This window comes from Anomaloglossus baeobatrachus, chromosome 4 (genome assembly GCF_048569485.1).
Source record: "Anomaloglossus baeobatrachus isolate aAnoBae1 chromosome 4, aAnoBae1.hap1, whole genome shotgun sequence".
NCBI lineage: Eukaryota > Metazoa > Chordata > Amphibia > Anura > Aromobatidae > Anomaloglossus > Anomaloglossus baeobatrachus.
In genome coordinates, this window is record NC_134356.1 from 507,608,070 (window position 1) to 507,626,236 (window position 18,167).

The 18,167-nt window shown below is 44.9% G+C and overlaps 1 protein-coding gene across 2 annotated transcripts in view; it reads left to right on the plus strand.

Moving 5' to 3' along the window:
• PDE8A (phosphodiesterase 8A) overlaps positions 1–18,167 on the plus strand; it is a 530,734-nt gene that overhangs the window by 129,415 nt on the left and 383,152 nt on the right. Inside the window, exon 2 of one of the 2 annotated variants that reach the window (XM_075345839.1) lies at positions 10,121–10,192. The exons of the other annotated variant lie outside the window; for it this stretch is intronic. Coding sequence (XP_075201954.1) covers positions 10,121–10,192 — 72 coding nt within the window. The remainder of the gene's footprint in view (positions 1–10,120; positions 10,193–18,167) is intronic. 2 annotated transcript variants of the gene reach the window in all.

Genomic DNA, 18,167 nt, shown 5'->3' on the forward strand with positions numbered 1-18,167 from the left:
GGGAAGAGGAGTATAATAGGAGGAGTAGTCCTGGGGGGTGAGGAGTATAATAGGAGGAGTAGTCCTGGGAGGAGAGGAGTATAATAGGAGGAGTAGTTCTGGGGGGAGGGGAGTATAATAGGAGGAGTAGTCCTGGGGGGAGGTGTCTAATAGGTGGAGTAGTCCTGGGGGGAGGTGTCTAATAGGTGGAGTAGTCCTGGGGGGAGGTGCCTAATAGATGGAGTAGTCCTGGGGGGAGGTGTCTAATAAGTGGAGTAGCCCTGGGGGGAGGTGTCTAATATGTGGAGTAGCCCTGGGGGGAGGTATCTAATAGGTGGAGTAGTCCTGGGGGGAGGTGTATAGGTGCCCAATGTGTGCGGGGGGAGGTGTATAGGTGCCCAATGTGTGCGGGGGCGGGGCCGAGCGGCCAACGTGTGCTGGGGACGGGGCCGAGCGGCCAACGTGTGCGGGGGGCGGGGCCGTGCAGCCAACGTGTGCGGGAGCGGAGCCGGGCCATGCCAAGCGGCCAATGCGTTCAGAGGGCGGGGCCGGCCCGAGCCGAGTGGCCAATGCGTGCGGGGGTGGGGAGGGCCGAGCCGAGCGGCCAATGCGACGATTGTCACTGTAATGACGTCATTTTGGAGCAAGACAGACAGACAGACAGACAGAATAAGGCAATTATATATATTTATATATATATATATATATATATATATATATACACACACACACACACACACACACACTGTATATATATTCAAAATATCACAAAAATGACTATACAACTCACATTTTTCTAAATGTCGTGTTATATGTTTTCATAGGACAACACTGAAGTCATGACACTTTGATACAAGGATTACTGTGGTAGTTAGGGTACAGGTTATATACCAGTGTAAATTTGGTGCTCTCTAAGTAACTCAGTTACAGCAATTATTATCTAAAGTGCTGGCAACAAAAGTATCTGAATCAAATATGTTATGCATGAAGTGTTTATTTCTGTTTGAGATATATATATATATATATATTATATATATATATATATATATATATATATATATATATATATATATATATATATTATGAAAAAAAAATGTAAAAACTGGACAGAGTGTAATATTTTACCATAATGTTATTCTGGTAGTTCAAGTGAAATCCATTGAAGTACCTCTGCAAGTATGGAAATTATTTTCTGAGCTGAAAACCCTTCTTTCCATTGCAGTCACACATATTTCTGTTCAATATCTGATTAAATGTTATAATCATAGCATTTAAAGATTACCTGTCAGCAGGTTAAAAGTAATCATTTTTTTGTGTTCTTATTTTATTACTGAGTATTCCAGGTGTTTTTTTATATATACATACAGGGTTGGACTGGGGTGTCTGGGGCGGGGCCCACCAGGAGAAATAACTGTAGGAGCCCACCATACAGCTACATGCAAAAATCTATTAGCTGCTATGCCCATTATAGTGGAGCTCTGACTGTAAAGCACAGGTGGCTATTACACAATTACAGTAGTTTGCAGTAATGGGATCTTTGTTGACAAGTGATCACAGATCCACAGGTTTGGTAGGTGATGATAACTTATTGATCGGTGGAACCAGACCAGTGGAAACCGCACCGATCGGAAGAATGAGGAACTTTTATCCCTGACAGGGCACTTATATGCCCATTATACAATGCAGCGGCAGGTGGGGTGTGTGACCGCAGCTCCATTCATCCTCTGTGGGGTGGGGTGTGTGACCGCAGCTCCATTCATCCTCATTATCACATGCTTAGGCCATGTTCACACTTTCAGTATTTGGTCAGTATCTTGTATCTTGCATCAGTATTTGTAGCCAAAATCAGTAGTGGGTGAAAAATGCAGAAGCGGTGCCCATCTTTCTATTATACTTTTCCTCTCATTTTACTGATTTTACAATTCCTGGTTTTGGCTTCAAATACTGAGGTAAAAAACTCACCAAATACTGTGTGCACGTGGCCTTAGAAGAGGGGATTATTTGTTTCACTGGAGAACCTCTGTAAGTGCATATGTGCTACAATGCAATAGTCACAGGACAGCAAGGGGTTAAACATTTAAATATTTAAACTATTGGAAATAAAGAATCTTCCCATATTGATAGAGAGAAAAAGTGACCTCCATACACAACACAATCCACTATACCAAGACCAATAATACCACATACAACGGGGAAATACCGCCACACCATGACCAGACAACATATTACCACCACATAGTGACCAAATACAATCACATACAAGAGAGAAATACTGCCACACCATGACCAGATAACATATTACCAACACATAGTGATCAAACACAATCACATACAAGACAAGAGAGTAATACCGCCACACCATAATTAGACCACATAGTAAACAAATATTACCACATACAAGGGAGAAATACCACAACACTATGACCAGACTACCAAATAATACTAAATACAAGAGACAAATATCAAAACATGACAAGACCACATATTACTACTACACAATGAAGAATACTACAATAAATGATCATGAATAATAATCACAATACTAATAATAATATTACCATCAATGCCATTATACACAGGAGCTCTGTATATAGTGTCAGTGTACAGGTAATACAGTGATCACCAGTGACATTATACACAGGAGCTCTCTATATAGTGTACAGTGTGTGTGTACATGTAATACACTGACTTACCAGTGACGTCTCTAGCTGAGGTTATTCATCTTCGCTTTTCCTCTTCATCCAGCACTGACCGCCATCACTTCTTCCTGCCCTGACACAACTCTGCAGAAAATAACACAGTCACCTATAGCCGATCACTGTCTCACAGAGCACATTCCACACATTTTCCCCAATTTCTACACTACATCAGACTTTTGTTTCCCCATGGAAGACAATATCCTCAAAATTAACCTATATTTCATCAGTAATAATCTCCACTAATTTGCCCCTACAGTAATTATGCCCCACTTGCCACCATAAACCAATAATGTATGTCCCTCATTCTGGCCCTTTTATTTAATAACTAGCTGTACTACCCGACTTCGCCCGAATTAATAACTGCTGTTAACAAAATAGAATGTATTAACAAAAATGTATTCTGCACACAAAAAACACAAAACAAATAGATAGAAATGTAATTATTAAAAGGCAAAAACTAAGCTAATAGAAGCATTTCACAACATATATTTCAACACCACAGATATTCCACACAGATTTAACTAAATTGGCCAAGTAATGTGCTCCGTCTGTCCCTTTCCAGATTTGTCTCTTTCCCCGTCTATCTCTTTCCCCGTCTGTCTCTGTCTGTCTCTTTCCCTGTCTGTCTCTTTCCAGGTCTGCCTCTTTCCTCGTCTTCCTGTCTTTGTCTCTTTCTTTGTCTCCATCTCTCTGTTTCTTTCCCCATCTGTCTCTTTCCAGGTCTGTCTCTTTCCCAGGTCTGTCTCTTTCCCCATCTGTCTCCCCACCTCTTTGTCTGTGTCTATTCCTGTCTGTCTCTTTCTCTGTCTGCCTGTCTTTGTCTGTCTCTATTTCTCTGTCTCTTTCCCCGTCTGTCTCTATCAAGGTCTGTGTCTTTCCCCATCTATCTTTGTCTGTCTCTCTGGCTGTCTCCTCCTTCCCTGTCTGCCTGTCTCTGTCCCTGTCTGCATATCTGTCTGTCTCTTTCCCCATCTGTCTCTTTCCAGGTCTGTCTCTTTCCAAGTCTGTCTCTCTTTTTCACCGTCTGTCTCTGTCTGTCTCTTTCACCGTTTGTCTCTGTCTGTCTCTTTCCCTGTCTGTCTCTATCTCTCTGTCTCTTTCCCTTTCTGTCTCTCTCTATCCGTCTCCCCACCGACATCTTATTAGCTCACATATAAGCTTCTTATACTATGAATGTCTTTTGTTCCTATAGCAACCACTCACAGCTCCTACTAATAATAACCTGTATTTCCAGGCTCCATTTACTTTAATTGAGCTATGTTTTTTGGAGATTAACTGTAAAGTGCGGGGTTAAATTTTCCTGTCAAAACATAGTCTACGAGGTTTCCTGGGTCACATGAGGTGTCTGTGCAAAATTTTGTGATTGTAAATGCGACGGTGCGGATACACTTTTCGTTTCACTTTTTCCCCATTATGTAGATAGGGGCAAAATTGATTGGTAAATTGGAACGCGCGGGGTTAAAATTTTGCCTCACAACATAGCTTATGACGCTCTCGGGGTCCAGACGTGTGAGTGTGCAAAATGTTGTGGCTGTAGCTGCGACGGTGCAGATGCCAATCCCGGACATACACACATACATACATTCAGCTTTATATATTAGATATCTGGCGGAACACGTGGAATCAGAAGGGTTGTTAATTGCTTCCTGCACAAAATATCCCCTCACACACTGCTCCTCTCCAAAATAGGGCCACAAACTGCCCCTTTCTATAATGTAACCCCAAAACTTGCCCTTTCTATAATATCTCTCTGCATAAATTCCCACGCTCCTCATTATACAATGCTGCCTTTCACAATTCCCTTCCTAATTGCCTCATAATGACCCTCATTTCCCCATAAAGTCCCCACTGCCCCATAATGTCACTTGTAAAGTAATACCGCTCCTCCCCTACCAAGGCCCCCTCATCTCAAATTACGGTATATACTCGAGTATAAGCCGAGGCCCCTAATATAACCACAGAAAAACTGAAAACTTATTGGCTCAAGTATAAGCCGAGGGTGAGAAATGCAGCAGCTACAGGTAAATTTCAGAAATAAAAATAGACCCCAATAAAATGTAATGTGCCCCCTTGTAGTAATGTGCCCATCCTTGTGCACTGTAGCAATGGTCCCCCCAACCTTGTGCAGCGTAGCAATGATCCCCATCCTTGTGCAGTATAGCAATGGTCCCCCCATCCTTGTGCAGTGTATGAATGGGCCCCCCCATCCTTGTGTAGTGTAGAAATGATCCCCCCATCCTTGTGCAGTGTAGGAACAGGTCCCCCATCCTTGTGCAGTGTAGCAATGGTCCCCCCCATTCTTGTGCCGTGTATGAATGGGCCCCCCATCCTTGTGCACTGTATGAATGGGCCCCCCATCCTTGCATAGTGTATGAATGTGCCCCCCCATCCTTGTGCAGTGTGTGAATGGACCCCCATCCTTGTGCAGTGTATGAATGGGCCCCCTATCCTTGGGCCGTGTATGAATGGGGCCCCCATCCTTGTGCAGTGTATGAATGGGGCCCCCATGCTTGTGCAGTGTATGAATGGGCCCCCCATGCTTGTGCACTGTATGAATGGGCCCCCCATCCTTGTGCACTGTATGAATGGGCCCTCCATCCTTGTGCACTGTATGAATGGGCCCCCCATCCTTGCATAGTGTATGAATGTGCCCCCCCATCCTTGTGCAGTGTGTGAATGGACCCCCATCCTTGTGCAGTGTATGAATGGGCCCCCTATCCTTGGGCCGTGTATGAATGGGGCCCCCATCCTTGTGCAGTGTATGAATGGGGCCCCCATGCTTGTGCAGTGTATGAATGGGCCCCCCATGCTTGTGCACTGTATGAATGGGCCCCCCATCCTTGTGCAGTGTATAAATGGGCCCCCCCTATCCTTGTGCAGTGTATGAATGGGCCCCCCCATCCTTGTGCAGTGTATGAATGGGCCCCCCATCCTTTGGTAATGTCCTCTTTCCAGTCCCCTTCCTGTCCCCTATTATGCCGTTGTTTACACACACACACACACACACACACGTTATTCTCACCTGTCCTCCGTTCCTGTGGGGTCCTTACCTTACCAGTCCGCTGGCTCAAAGACCCCTCGATGATCCCGTCCTCTGCACGGAACCGCTGCTGCAGGATGCTATCATGGCTTTACTGCAGTTAAATGCTTTGCGGCGCCGTAAAGCATTTAACTGTAAAGCCATGAAGTCACCTGCAGCGACGGCTCCGTGCAGAGGACGGGATCACCGAGGGGTCTGTGTCCTGGGGTCTGGAGCACCGCGGGAATGAGGAGGAGAGGTGACGCCGAAACGTGCGCATCGGGGCTGGTGTTACATGTGAGCACAGGTCTTCTTGCATTCAGGTAAAATACCCTTCTCTTTATTACCACCATTTCCCCATTTATGTGGACTCATATATTTGCCACAGTTATCTCTGCACAATAGGCCATATTAATGATTTATTTGGAGCTGTGTATGCACACCTTCATAACATCCATTTACATAGCATACCACAGCTATCATTATTGCACATACTAATGTTAATGCTGATAACCATGTTGTGGGCGGGGAGGACGCCACTGCGCTGCGCTCGCTAACGCTCGGGTCCGGCGCTGCTGCGATGGCTGCTCGGTGGCTCGAGCGGTGGGCCGGATCCGGGGACTCGAACGGCGCTCCTTGCCCATGAGTGAAAGGGGTAGTTGGTTTGGGGGAATTAGTCCGTGACGCCACCCACGGGTCGTGGTGAAGATGGGCACCACTGCTGCTGGTGACGGGGATCCCGGGAGCGATGGTAGGGAGCAGCTGGGATGTTGTTTTCCCCCTCCGTGGGTAGGGGTTGGTTGTCCCGGGGCCCGGTGGTGTGACGGGGAGGCAGGGTTGGTGAGGTGCAGGGTTGCAGGGACAGCGCGGCGCAGTGCCGGATGGCACGGGTGTACTCACTCAGCAATAAAGGTACAAAGTCCTCGGTAAACCAAACGGCTGGATGGACGGGTCCCGCAGCCGGCTGCAGTGTACTACTAACCCCTCTTTTATTAAATAGATACCTGATGGTTAATTACTGCAAATATACCATAGAGTGACATTACTGTGAATAACTATGTCAACTTGATATGGTATTATATATCTGAATTTTTTCCTTAATATAATAATACCTTAATACCTGTGCATTGATACCTGTCCCTACCTTTTCAATATTTACACATGTGATGCCTTTGTTTTTAGCTCTCTGCCAGTTGGCATTCATTTTAATAATAAAATTTGTTATACCTTTTTGACTAAATCAGTTCTTCTTAGAATTTTTTGTTCTAAATCTCGGTGCCTAGTCCTTGCTACCGTAGGTCAGCTACATCCATCAGACCCACACACTATTTTATTTGAACATATATTAATTATTTTACACCATATACCTTTTAGTGTTGTGCATGGTCGCATATTTCTGTGATCAATTTCTGTATGTACAGGATATGTACAGGCCTGGGACTTCCGCAGTGCAGGACCTACGGTAATATCACATGATTGTGATGTCACCACAGGTCCTTCTGCAGCCGCAGAAACTGCAGCGATAGTACGGAACTTGTGCTATCGCTGCAGTTTGTGATTGAAAGGCTGGGGACCCTCAAAGCGTGGGAAGGGGGCCAATCAGAGCATGGGGGCCTTGCCCAGTCTGCCTGCACATAACGCCGTCACTGAGAAACTGGCGGCCCCACGGTGCTATACACTGCCCCGCACTATATAAGGCACAGAGGCCCACTGAGGGTCCGGGGCCTACCGGGGGATTCCCCGCTACCCCGGCGGGCCAGACCGACTCTGTATACATATACCATAAAGCTAGTTCTAATTTTTCTTGTCTTTACCAAGGAGGTATTACTCATAGGGTAATTATGTATAACAGCTTAAAGAAAAGCCCTTAGAGAATCCTGTGAGCCACGCTCCCAGAGAATCCTGTGAGCCACGCTCCCAGAGAATCCTGTGAACCATGTCCCCAGAGAATCCTGTGAGACATGCCCACAGAGAATCCTGTGAGCCACGCCCCCAGAGAATCCTGTGAGCCACGCCCCCAGAGAATCCTGTGAGCCACGCCCCCAGAGAATCCTGTGAGCCACGCCCGCAGATAATCCTGTGAGCCACGCCCCCAAGAGAATCCTGTGAGCCACGCCCCCAGAGAATCCTGTGAGCCATGCCCCCAGAGAATCCTTTGAGACATGCCCACAGAGAATCCTTTGAGCCATGGCCCGAAAGAATCCGGTGAACCACGCCCCCTTAGTAAAGACCATTAAAATTATCACTAAATAGAACTCCCATTTCAATGAAACCGTAGGACGGATTTTAAAATATACTTAGGGAAGCAACCGGAATGAAATAAGAGCAAAAAACAACTTTTATTCATTTGATGAAAGGGAGTGTGACCACACCACTAAAAAGAACACGTCTATTTTACCAGCGGTTGCTCTTCATCTGGGTTATAATTTTTCCAGTAGTTGAAACGCTGAATGTAAAATAGTCAACAAAACGCAACAATAAATCAGTAATTCTGCTGCGACATGTAAGAGCATGTTACTATTGTATCCAGTATGGGAACGCACTGTGATGTAAAAGTCTTTCGTAGTTTGCCGTTAAATTCCTCTGCGTAGCTTGCTCCAAACAGCTGAAGGTCGCCAGGTTTATCATTACAAGGTGCTTGTGACGTCAATGTCTCATGCTGCCTACAACCTTTCAAGATTTTGTCAATAGAGAAAGACAATGCTTCAAATACTGTCATTGACTGCGTCATGCGGGCAGATCACAACAAAACCTTAGCCATGGTGTTAAGATACAATGAAGTAATCTTCTGCGTAACAACACTACAAATTCCCTGTAATCCTCCTCTGTTACTATGAAACAACTGTGAACGTATGCAACTCTTAGCCGAATTTTCACAAATCACTAATAAATATTAATATATTAACAATGATCTGTTGTTTAAGAAGTAGCTTAGGCTTAATCTGCTTCAGTAAACTAACGCTAATATAGACGACTAATGCATGATTGAATTGCAGCTCCAGAATATATTTTACCAGCGGCGGACACTGACAGCTTGGGGCCCCTGTGCAAGAAATTGTGTCTGGGCCCCATTCCTTTCATGGTGACAAAGAGTTATAGATATATATATATATATATATATATATATATATATATATATATATATTAGTACAGACCAAAAGTTTGGACACACCTTCTCATTCAAAGAGTTTTCTTTATTTTCATGACTCGGAAAATTGTAGATTCATATTGAAGGCATCAAAACTATGAATTAACACATGTTGAATGAAATACTTAACAAAAAATTGTGAAACAACTGATAATATGCCTTATATTCTAGGTTCTTCAAAGTAGCCACCTTTTGCTTTGATTACTGCTTTGCACACTCTTGGCATTCTCTTGATGCGTTCAGTGTGAATCTACAATTTTTAGAGTTATGAAAATAAAGAAAACTCTTTGAATGAGAAGGTATGTCCAAACTTTTGGTCTGTAATATATATATATATATATACTGTATATACACACACACATATATATATATATCTATATATATATATATATATACACATACATATGTGCAGTATATATTACATAGTGCCCTCTTTTGTTATGTACATTACCGTACTTAACAAAAATAACAAGAGAATCCAATATGTAATTTATAGAGCTCTGTCTTTATTTCATAGCGTCCTCTCTTGTTAGATATAAAATTACATGACTGCTGATGGAACATGGTAAAGCTTTTCTGATTAACTAGTCTTATGGTCAGATACCGCACCATCAGCAGTCATTTTATATCTAACAAGACAAGATTATATAATAAAGAGAAGGACCTGTGAATAGCAAAAATAACAAGAATATGCTATATAAGAGACGCTGCTAGACATAACAATTGAGGACGCTATGTAATAAGGGACGGTGCTATACATAACTAGTGAAAATGCTAATAAGGGGCAGTGTTATACAGTACATAATAAAAGAGGCTACTATGTAATTAAAGACAATGCTTTACATAGTGAGAACACTAAATACTAATGGACTGTGTTATACATAATAAGGCTACATTCCGATATCCGTGTGTAGTGTCAGTGTGCTGCCTGATTTTTTTTCTTGGACAACACACATACTCATTGAGTATGTCCTATTCCTCATAATCAGATCAGGACACCACATGCTCCGAGTCTCACAGATCTCATTCTCAAATCCATGATTTTCACAGATATGTAAGTAGATCTATAAAACTCTATAAGTCCATGTGAAGTCCAATAAAAAAATCTTGCAGCACACGGACTTTTCACACGAATGTGAGAATGTGCCTTGAGGGATTTAACAAATAACTGCATAATTCCAAGACATACAGAACAGAATAAATATTTCTATCCAGTGACTTACCGCTAACATCTTATCTAATTAGTTTTCTGTTGTTTCTTCTCCTTCTGGTCAGACCTTCATGTCGCCATCTTCCAGCCACAACTCGTCTTGTCACACTGATCACCGCAACCTTGAAAATGACAAGGTAACATATATTGTGTACATACATGTGCATCCTGAAAAAAATTCTCCCATATTGCGCCCCAGAATATAAATATGTACCCCGTCATTAATATACAATTAGCCACACAGCATTCACAATGTAAAGTGATAAAAAAGCTGGCACTGTCCCCCTCATTGACTAATCTCTGCCACCCAATAAATATAAATTAATCAGTCTATGTGACAGATCCGAATTAATTTTAAGGCTACGTGCCACATACTTAACATCACCCCCTTCCCCACATATGTAACATCAACCACTTCTCCACATATGTAACATGACACTCCCCCCACATACATAACATCACCCCCTTTCCCACATACGTAATATCATCCCCTTCCCCACATATGTAAGAACTCCCCCTTCCCCACATACATAACATCACCTCCTTCCTCACATATGTACCATCACCCGCTTCCCCACATACATAAGATGACCGCCCTTTCCCACATAAGTAACATCACCACCTTCCCCACGTACGGAACATCACCCCCTTTACTACATATATAAAATCACCCGCTTCCCCACTCAGCCTCAAACAAGTAACCATAAAACTTCCCCATGCAGCCCCCAGCATGTAGCCCCCGCACATAACATAACCCCCTTCCAAATGCAGCTCCCCAGCTTGCAGCCCCACACAAGTAAACCTAAATCTTTTCCACTCAGCCCCCCAAAATGCAGCCTCCCAGCACACAGCTTCCACAAGTGAGTAACATCACCCCCTTTTCCCCCAAGTGAGTAACATCACCCCTTTTCATGCACGCAGCCCCACATTGCCCCTTTCCCCAGCCAGCCCCAAATATGTAAAAATTACCCCTTCCCTGTAGAATACCCCAATATCCAGCACCTTCTCTGTGCAATCCTTCAATATGCAGCCCGCATGTAGAAACATCCACTTATCCTGTGCCCACCAAAAAACACCTCACATTACTCACCCTTAATCCTATGTATGAAGCCCCTCCCTCCATGGTGCAGCCTTTCAATCCTCTCATCTTGATCTCTTTACAGCCTCATCATCTCCAGCAGCCACAGCACAACGCTGACCACTGGGATGATGTGACCAGCTCCGCAGTGGAGGAGGCCCCGCCCTTTTGGTGACATCATCACCTCACAAGAGCAACTCCATTCTAGCCACAGAGAATTGAATCCTGTGGCTCCGCTGCTTACACTGTGCAGCTGAGCAGCAGAATCGCTCTCTGACCGGCGTACTGCTTATCATAGGTGAAGACAATCTGACCATGGGCCCCCCGGAGCCTCGGGCTCCGAACATCAGGCCAGATTGCCCTCATTACTAACCGCCCTGCATGGGCACCCCTTCACCTCTGGGCCCTGGTGCAGTTGCACCAGCGGTATGTCCGCCAGTGTATTTTATGCACTGTTCGCTATTACTCTTATATTATTTAATTTTCTCTCCAGCATCACTGTCAGAAAACATGTTTTCTAAGCAACAAATCATTTTAATTTTATCATGATTGAACACCCAATCGATCAGAGAGAACAGGCTGATGATATGTTGAAGGGTCCTGCAGATTGTGCCTTTGTATTAATTAACCCTAGAACGCATACCTGGGGCCTCGCAGGCCTGCTAGGTCATTTGTTTTCTATGGTAGATTGTTATGCTTGCGCGTTCTAGGGTTAATCATATTTTGCATTCTTGCTTCTAGGTGGTTAAAGAGAACCTGTCAGGTTCCTTATGCCCTCCAAGCTAGTAGCATTCACATTTGCAAGTCAAAATTTCCATCCTAACCTGCCCTGTACAAGGGGCTGCTGATAAGTCTGTGGCTTTACCCAGAAAAAAACGAGATAGGATGAAACTTTACATTTATTCCACATACTCTCCACTGATGTCAACACACTTCTTACATCGGTATTCCTAGTTCTGTAAGCCTAGAATAAAGAAGGATTTCAGTTGTGCCTCAAACCAGGCATCCGTAGCAGCCACAGCATAAGAAATGGTGTGAAATTTGGTACCCTTAAGGTGTTTCTTCAGGTTTGGAAACCATTGATACATAAGGATAAGGCTGCACATCAAACTTAGATAACAGTATAATGTCATAGGCATACTGAAAAATATTGAAGCATACAATGAAAAATGCCACTTGCTAACTTGAACATGTGAATAATGAAATGCATACCTGCCATGAATATTAGGAAAAAAGGAGATATTTAGCAATTGCATTGATCAATGTAACTGAGCTCCAAAACCTCGCCAAGGTATATCTCTATATTGGGGTCCCTAGCTCTATGACGCTAACTGTGTGTCATCTCATTGCAATTAAAAACTGCTGTGGGTGGAGAGGGGTAACCAAGGACTTGCTTAAATAGGAGATGGAAAAAACATGTCCGAAAGGGGCGGAGCTGTGTTCACATTCAGAAAAAAACTTCATATTACTAAATAGGATAACTGAAGTGAGCACTAATATATAATGGAAACAGTTGATAGTCGGAGAGACCTAGATCTGGTGCATAAGATGAGTGGTCAATCAGCTGTAAGCCCAGCTCTGCCAGTTTTGCTGTGGTCGCTTGTGCAGTTGAACAGAGGCATTGTCTTGCAGGAACAAGGTTCCTTTGGACCATTCCTTTGATGGTGGAACCCTTTTGAAGGTAGTCCACTAGCAGAACACCCTCAGTAACTGGGTGTATGCCTCCCGGCTTCAAAGAGGCACACTGAGCATGAACATTGCAGAAGCTGTTCTTTCTATTATGCTCAGTTCGTCTCTCTGAAGCTGGGACGTGTACACTTGGCTTGAGAGGTTCACTGATGCTGCTGAAATGAACCATGTGCATGCTCCAGGAACTGTGGTGATACCGGCCTGTGGAAATCATGTTATTATACCCACAGGGGAGTGATAGCATGCAAAGAGTGCTGACTAGTGTGGGGAACTATACAATAGGATAAAAAGTTGCACACAAGTCACAATGTATATGGGAATGATGAAAAGCAAAACTGCTATGGGAATACTAGACTGAAAAATACAAGAACTATCTGAAAAAAACATGAAAATGGAATATGCATAACTGCTATGAATAATAGGAATATATGAGATGTTTAGCCATTGTATTGATCAATGCAAAAGAGCCCCAAACCAACGCCAAGGTAATCTCTATTTTTGGGGTCCCTAGCCTATATGTAAACTCACCTGAAGTTAGAAAACTTGCTCTGTATGGAAAGCAAAAGAGCGACTTTTTGTCTGAGATCCCTGCCACACCCACAGCCATTTGTTTCACTTCACATATATAGCTTGGTCCTTTGCTTTCCATACAGAAAGTGGCGATAGTGGTCGCCAGGGCAGGTACAGAATGTACCTGCCCTGGCGACCACTATCCTGTGCCCCCGCGTCACCGTTACAAGACCCAGCTCTCAGGCACCTGTCCTCCCTACTCCTTCTCTGCACTGACCTCTGACTGCTGTCCCCTCCCACCAGGCTGTCTAGTACCTCTGGTCTGGCTCCGCCCTCTAGGTGACCATCCCCTTGTGTCTGACTAGCCAATTACCCCTGGTGTGGAGTGGAAACTGGGATTTTGGTGTGTGTGGGTGTTGCGGACACTGGTGTTCCAGGTCCCAGGGGGTAGGCCCTGCATCCTGGTGAGGATGCAGTTCCTAGTAGTGCCCTGAGTGGCTCAGGGGCGCTACATATATACATATACACACACATCTGTCATGCTAGGTACAGGTAAGGGAAGGGGACCCCTGCGTCTACGGAAGGGAAAGAGGGTGAATCCTGGCCAAACCTACAGCTGGTCCCTGGGGTCCCACACCACCCTAGATAGGTTCCACACCTATGCGCCAATCCGGATACCTGACCCTATGCACCCCTAATGCTGAACCCTAAATAGGGAATGCATGGGATGAGCTCTTTGTTAACCCCACTAAATGCTAAAGGAAGACACATGGGGGACACACGGGGGAAATACATGAACTACTTCTCCACCGATGACTCAGGCAGTTCAGCAAGCTTCAGCAACGATACTACAGATGAGAGCATGCCACCTGCTTTCAACCAGAGCTAGAATGAACTAAATAATATCACCGGCACCAGTCCAAAGAAAAAGGGAGTATTTAAGCACATGGAGAATACTGATAAACAGCAGCTGGATGGAAGGAGGGCTCTGCTGGGTTCCAAAAGGGGGGGGGGATGAAAATGCAGCAGGAAAGCCACCTATTACAATGAATACTGACAGCAGGAACAATAGAAAGTCAGGGAGCATTTTGCGCAGCCAAATGCTGTGACCTTCTATAGCCAGAAACCACATAACTGTCTGTCAACCGTAACACACCCATGACAACATCAGGGTTAACACTGTATTTGACCATTACATGACTTGTATCCTGCATTTTTGCCAGTTCTCCTCTCTGCAGCCTTTATCCCTTAGTTTGCAATTGACTCTGAGCTGGCGAGAGGTTACTAGTTGCTATGATGTCCCCTTATACAGCACTGCACAAAGAGTGATTCCTGCTGCTGATTCCTCATTCCTTAGGCCTCATTCAGACATCCATGAGTCACATGTGTTTTCCATGGATATAATATGTCCCCGTTATAGTCTATAGTAGTATTGAGCGAGTAGTTGACTATTCGTACTAGCTATGCTGTTAGTGAGTACTGTCCGCTTCTCGCATATTCGTTACGAGTAGCGGGCGTAATGTAAGTCAACAGCAACAGTCTAACAGCATAGCGAGTAAGAATAGTCAACTACTCGCTCAACACTACACTGTGTGCAGAATTATTAGGTAAGTTGTGCTTTTGAGGATTTTTTTTATTATTGATCAACAACTATGTTCTCAATCAACCCAAAAGACTCATAAATATCAAAGCTTAATATTTTTGGAAAGTGGAGTGGGGTTTTTTTAGATTTGGCTATCTTAGGAGGATATCTGTTTGTGCAGGTAACTATTACTGTGCAGAATTATTAGGCAACTTAATAAAAACCAAATATATTCCCATCTCACTTATTTATTTTCACCAGGTAAACCAATATAACTGCACAAAATTTAGAAAAACATTTCTGACATGCAAAAACAAAACCCCAAAAAATTGTGACCAATATAGCCACCTTTCTTTATGATGACACTCAACAGCCTACCATCCATAGATTCTGTCAGTTGCTTGATCCGTTACGATCAACATTGCGTGCAGCAGCCACTACAGCCTCCCAGACACTGTTCCGAGAGGTGTACTGTTTTCCCTCCCTGTAGACCTCACATTCTATGAGGGATCATATGTTCTCTATGGGGTTCAGATCAGGTGAACAAGGGGGCCATGTCATTATTTTTTCATCTTATAGACCTTTACTGGCCAGCCACGCTGTGGAGTAGTTGGATGCATGTGATGTAGCATTGTCCTGCATGAAATTCATGTTTTTCTTGAACGATACCGACTTCTTCCTGTACCACTGCTTGAAGAAGTTGTTTTCCAGAAACTGGAAGTAGGTCTGGGAGTTGAGCTTCACTCCATCCTCAACCTATAAAGGTCCCACAAGTTCATCTTTGATGATACCAGCCCATACCAGTACCCCACCTCCACCTCGCTTGCGTCTGAGTCGGAGTGGAGCTCTCTGCCCTTTACTGATCCAGCCTCTGGCCCATCCATCTGACCCATCAAGAGTCACTCTCATTTCATCAGTCCATAAAACCTTTGAAAAATCAGTCTTAAGATATTTCTTGGCCCAGACTTGACGTTTTATCTTATGTTTCTGTGACGCCCTGGACTAGCCAGGTAGTCACATACATACCAACAGACACACCCCCCACCCTAGACAGTTACAACAGTCAACCAAAAACCCTTGTTGCCTCCCCCCAGGGTCTGATGTCCACACCAGGTGGGGCGGAGCGAGGTGGTTGGCCCCACCCACCGAGGAGTTCACAGGCCTGGAGGCGGGAAAAGCAGTAGATGAGTTCAGGAGGCGAAAGTGAGAGGTCAGAAACTGCAAGTGTCTGGGTCGGAGCCCAGGCACTGACAGCAAGGTTGGGAGATGGTGGTGGCCGTCTGCAGGAGTTAGCGGAACTCTGCAGAGCCGTAAGACCGGGGCTGGGCGGTGGCCCACCGGTACCGAACTGGGGAGCGGAGTGAAGCTAAGCACACAGGCAGGGCCATCAGACCCCGACCAGGCTTGGAGCCGCCGACAATAGTCAAATCCGAGTGTGACAGGAACCCCAGGGGTTTCCCAACAACCAAGACCCGACAGAAGGCAAAAGTCCACACCGTGAAGATATACAGCCACCGCCACAGGCTAGAGATCCAAGGGCCAGCGCCTGCGGGCAAAACGGGCTCCTACGGCACCTATACGCCGGGGAGTAGACTACCGGTGGGCAACCACACGAGTCACAACATTCTAAAAGGTGCAGGGAAAGACAGCCACCATCAGCCATCCGGGGAGAGCACAACAACACTGCAGCCGGCTGCGGGACCTGTCCATCCGGCCGTTTGGTTTACCTCTGTCATTGATTGTCTGAGTGAGTACACCAGTGCCATCCGGCACCGCGCCGTGCTGCCCCTGCAACCCTGAACCCCAGCCATCCAGCCTCCCCGTTACACCACCGGGCCCCGGGATCACCAACCCCCTACCCACGGAGGGGACAACATCCTAGCTGCTCCTTACCATCTCTCCCGGGATCCCCGTCACCAGCAGCGGTGGTGCCATCATCACCATGTCCCGTGGGTGGCGTCACGAACTTTCTCCCCAAACAAACCATCCCCTTTTCACTCACGGGTGAGGAGAGCTGCTCGAGTCCCCGGGTCCGGCCCACCGCTCGAGCCACCGAGCATCCGCCTGCGACATTTCTTGTTCAAAGGTCGTTTTTCAGCCTTCCTTATCTTGGCCATGTCCCTGAGTATGGCACACCTTGTGCTTTTTGATACTCCAGTAACGCTGCAGCTCTGAAATATGGCCAAACTGGTGGCAAATGGCATCTTGGCAGCTTCACGCTTGATTTTCCTCAATTCATCGGCAGTTATTTTGCGCCTTTTTTTCCCAACACGCTTCTTGCGACCCTGTTGGATATTTGCCATGAAACGCTTGATTGTTCGGTGATCACGCTTCAAAAGTTTGTCAATTTCAAGACTGCTGCATCCCTCTGCAAGAAATCTCACAATTTTGGACTTTTCAGAGCCCGTCAAATCTCTCTTCTGACCCATTTTGCCAAAGGAAAGGAAGTTGCCTAATAATTAAGCACACCTTATGTAGAGTGTTGATGTCATTACACCACACCCCTCCTGATTACAGAGATGCACATCACCTGATTTACTTAATTGGTAGTTGGCTCTCAAGCCTATACAGCTTGGAGTAGGGCAACATGTATAAAAAGTATCATGTGATCAAAATACTCATTTGCGTAATAATTCTTCACACAGTATAGTCTATGGGACTTTTCACATGTCTGTTTTTTTGTGCACCAAGTGTTAAAAAAAAAAAAAGAAAATCACAGGAACATGCCCATTTTTGATAGTCATCACGGGTCCCATACAAGTCTGTGGCTCTGTGAAAATCAATGACAGCACATGGGTAGCATCAGTGTTCACTTTATGTGCTGTCCGTGATTAACATTGCAATTTATTTAGGACATTTTTCTACAATGATAATTGCAGGAAAAACTGATACATCGACCAAGTACTGATGAAATTTGGATCCGAAACACTGATGAATAATGGTCTGTTGTGTTACATGCAAGAAAAATCACAGAAGTCTGAATCAGGCTTTAGTTACCACACAGACAGAAGCAGCAAGAGCACATGAACATTAACAGCAGATATTAGACATCTATCGTAGATATAGAGGTTGTCCATGCTTGGGATGAAAGTCTGAAGTCACTCTATGTGACTGCAGATGTCTAAATCCTGACAGTTTGAGGTGTGCACGCTACCAGGATTCACGGGTATTGCCGATGTGATTGGGCAATCACATGACCACATATAAAACTGTAAAGGGGAAAAAAGCGCAATAGGGTCTTACCCGGTATGAG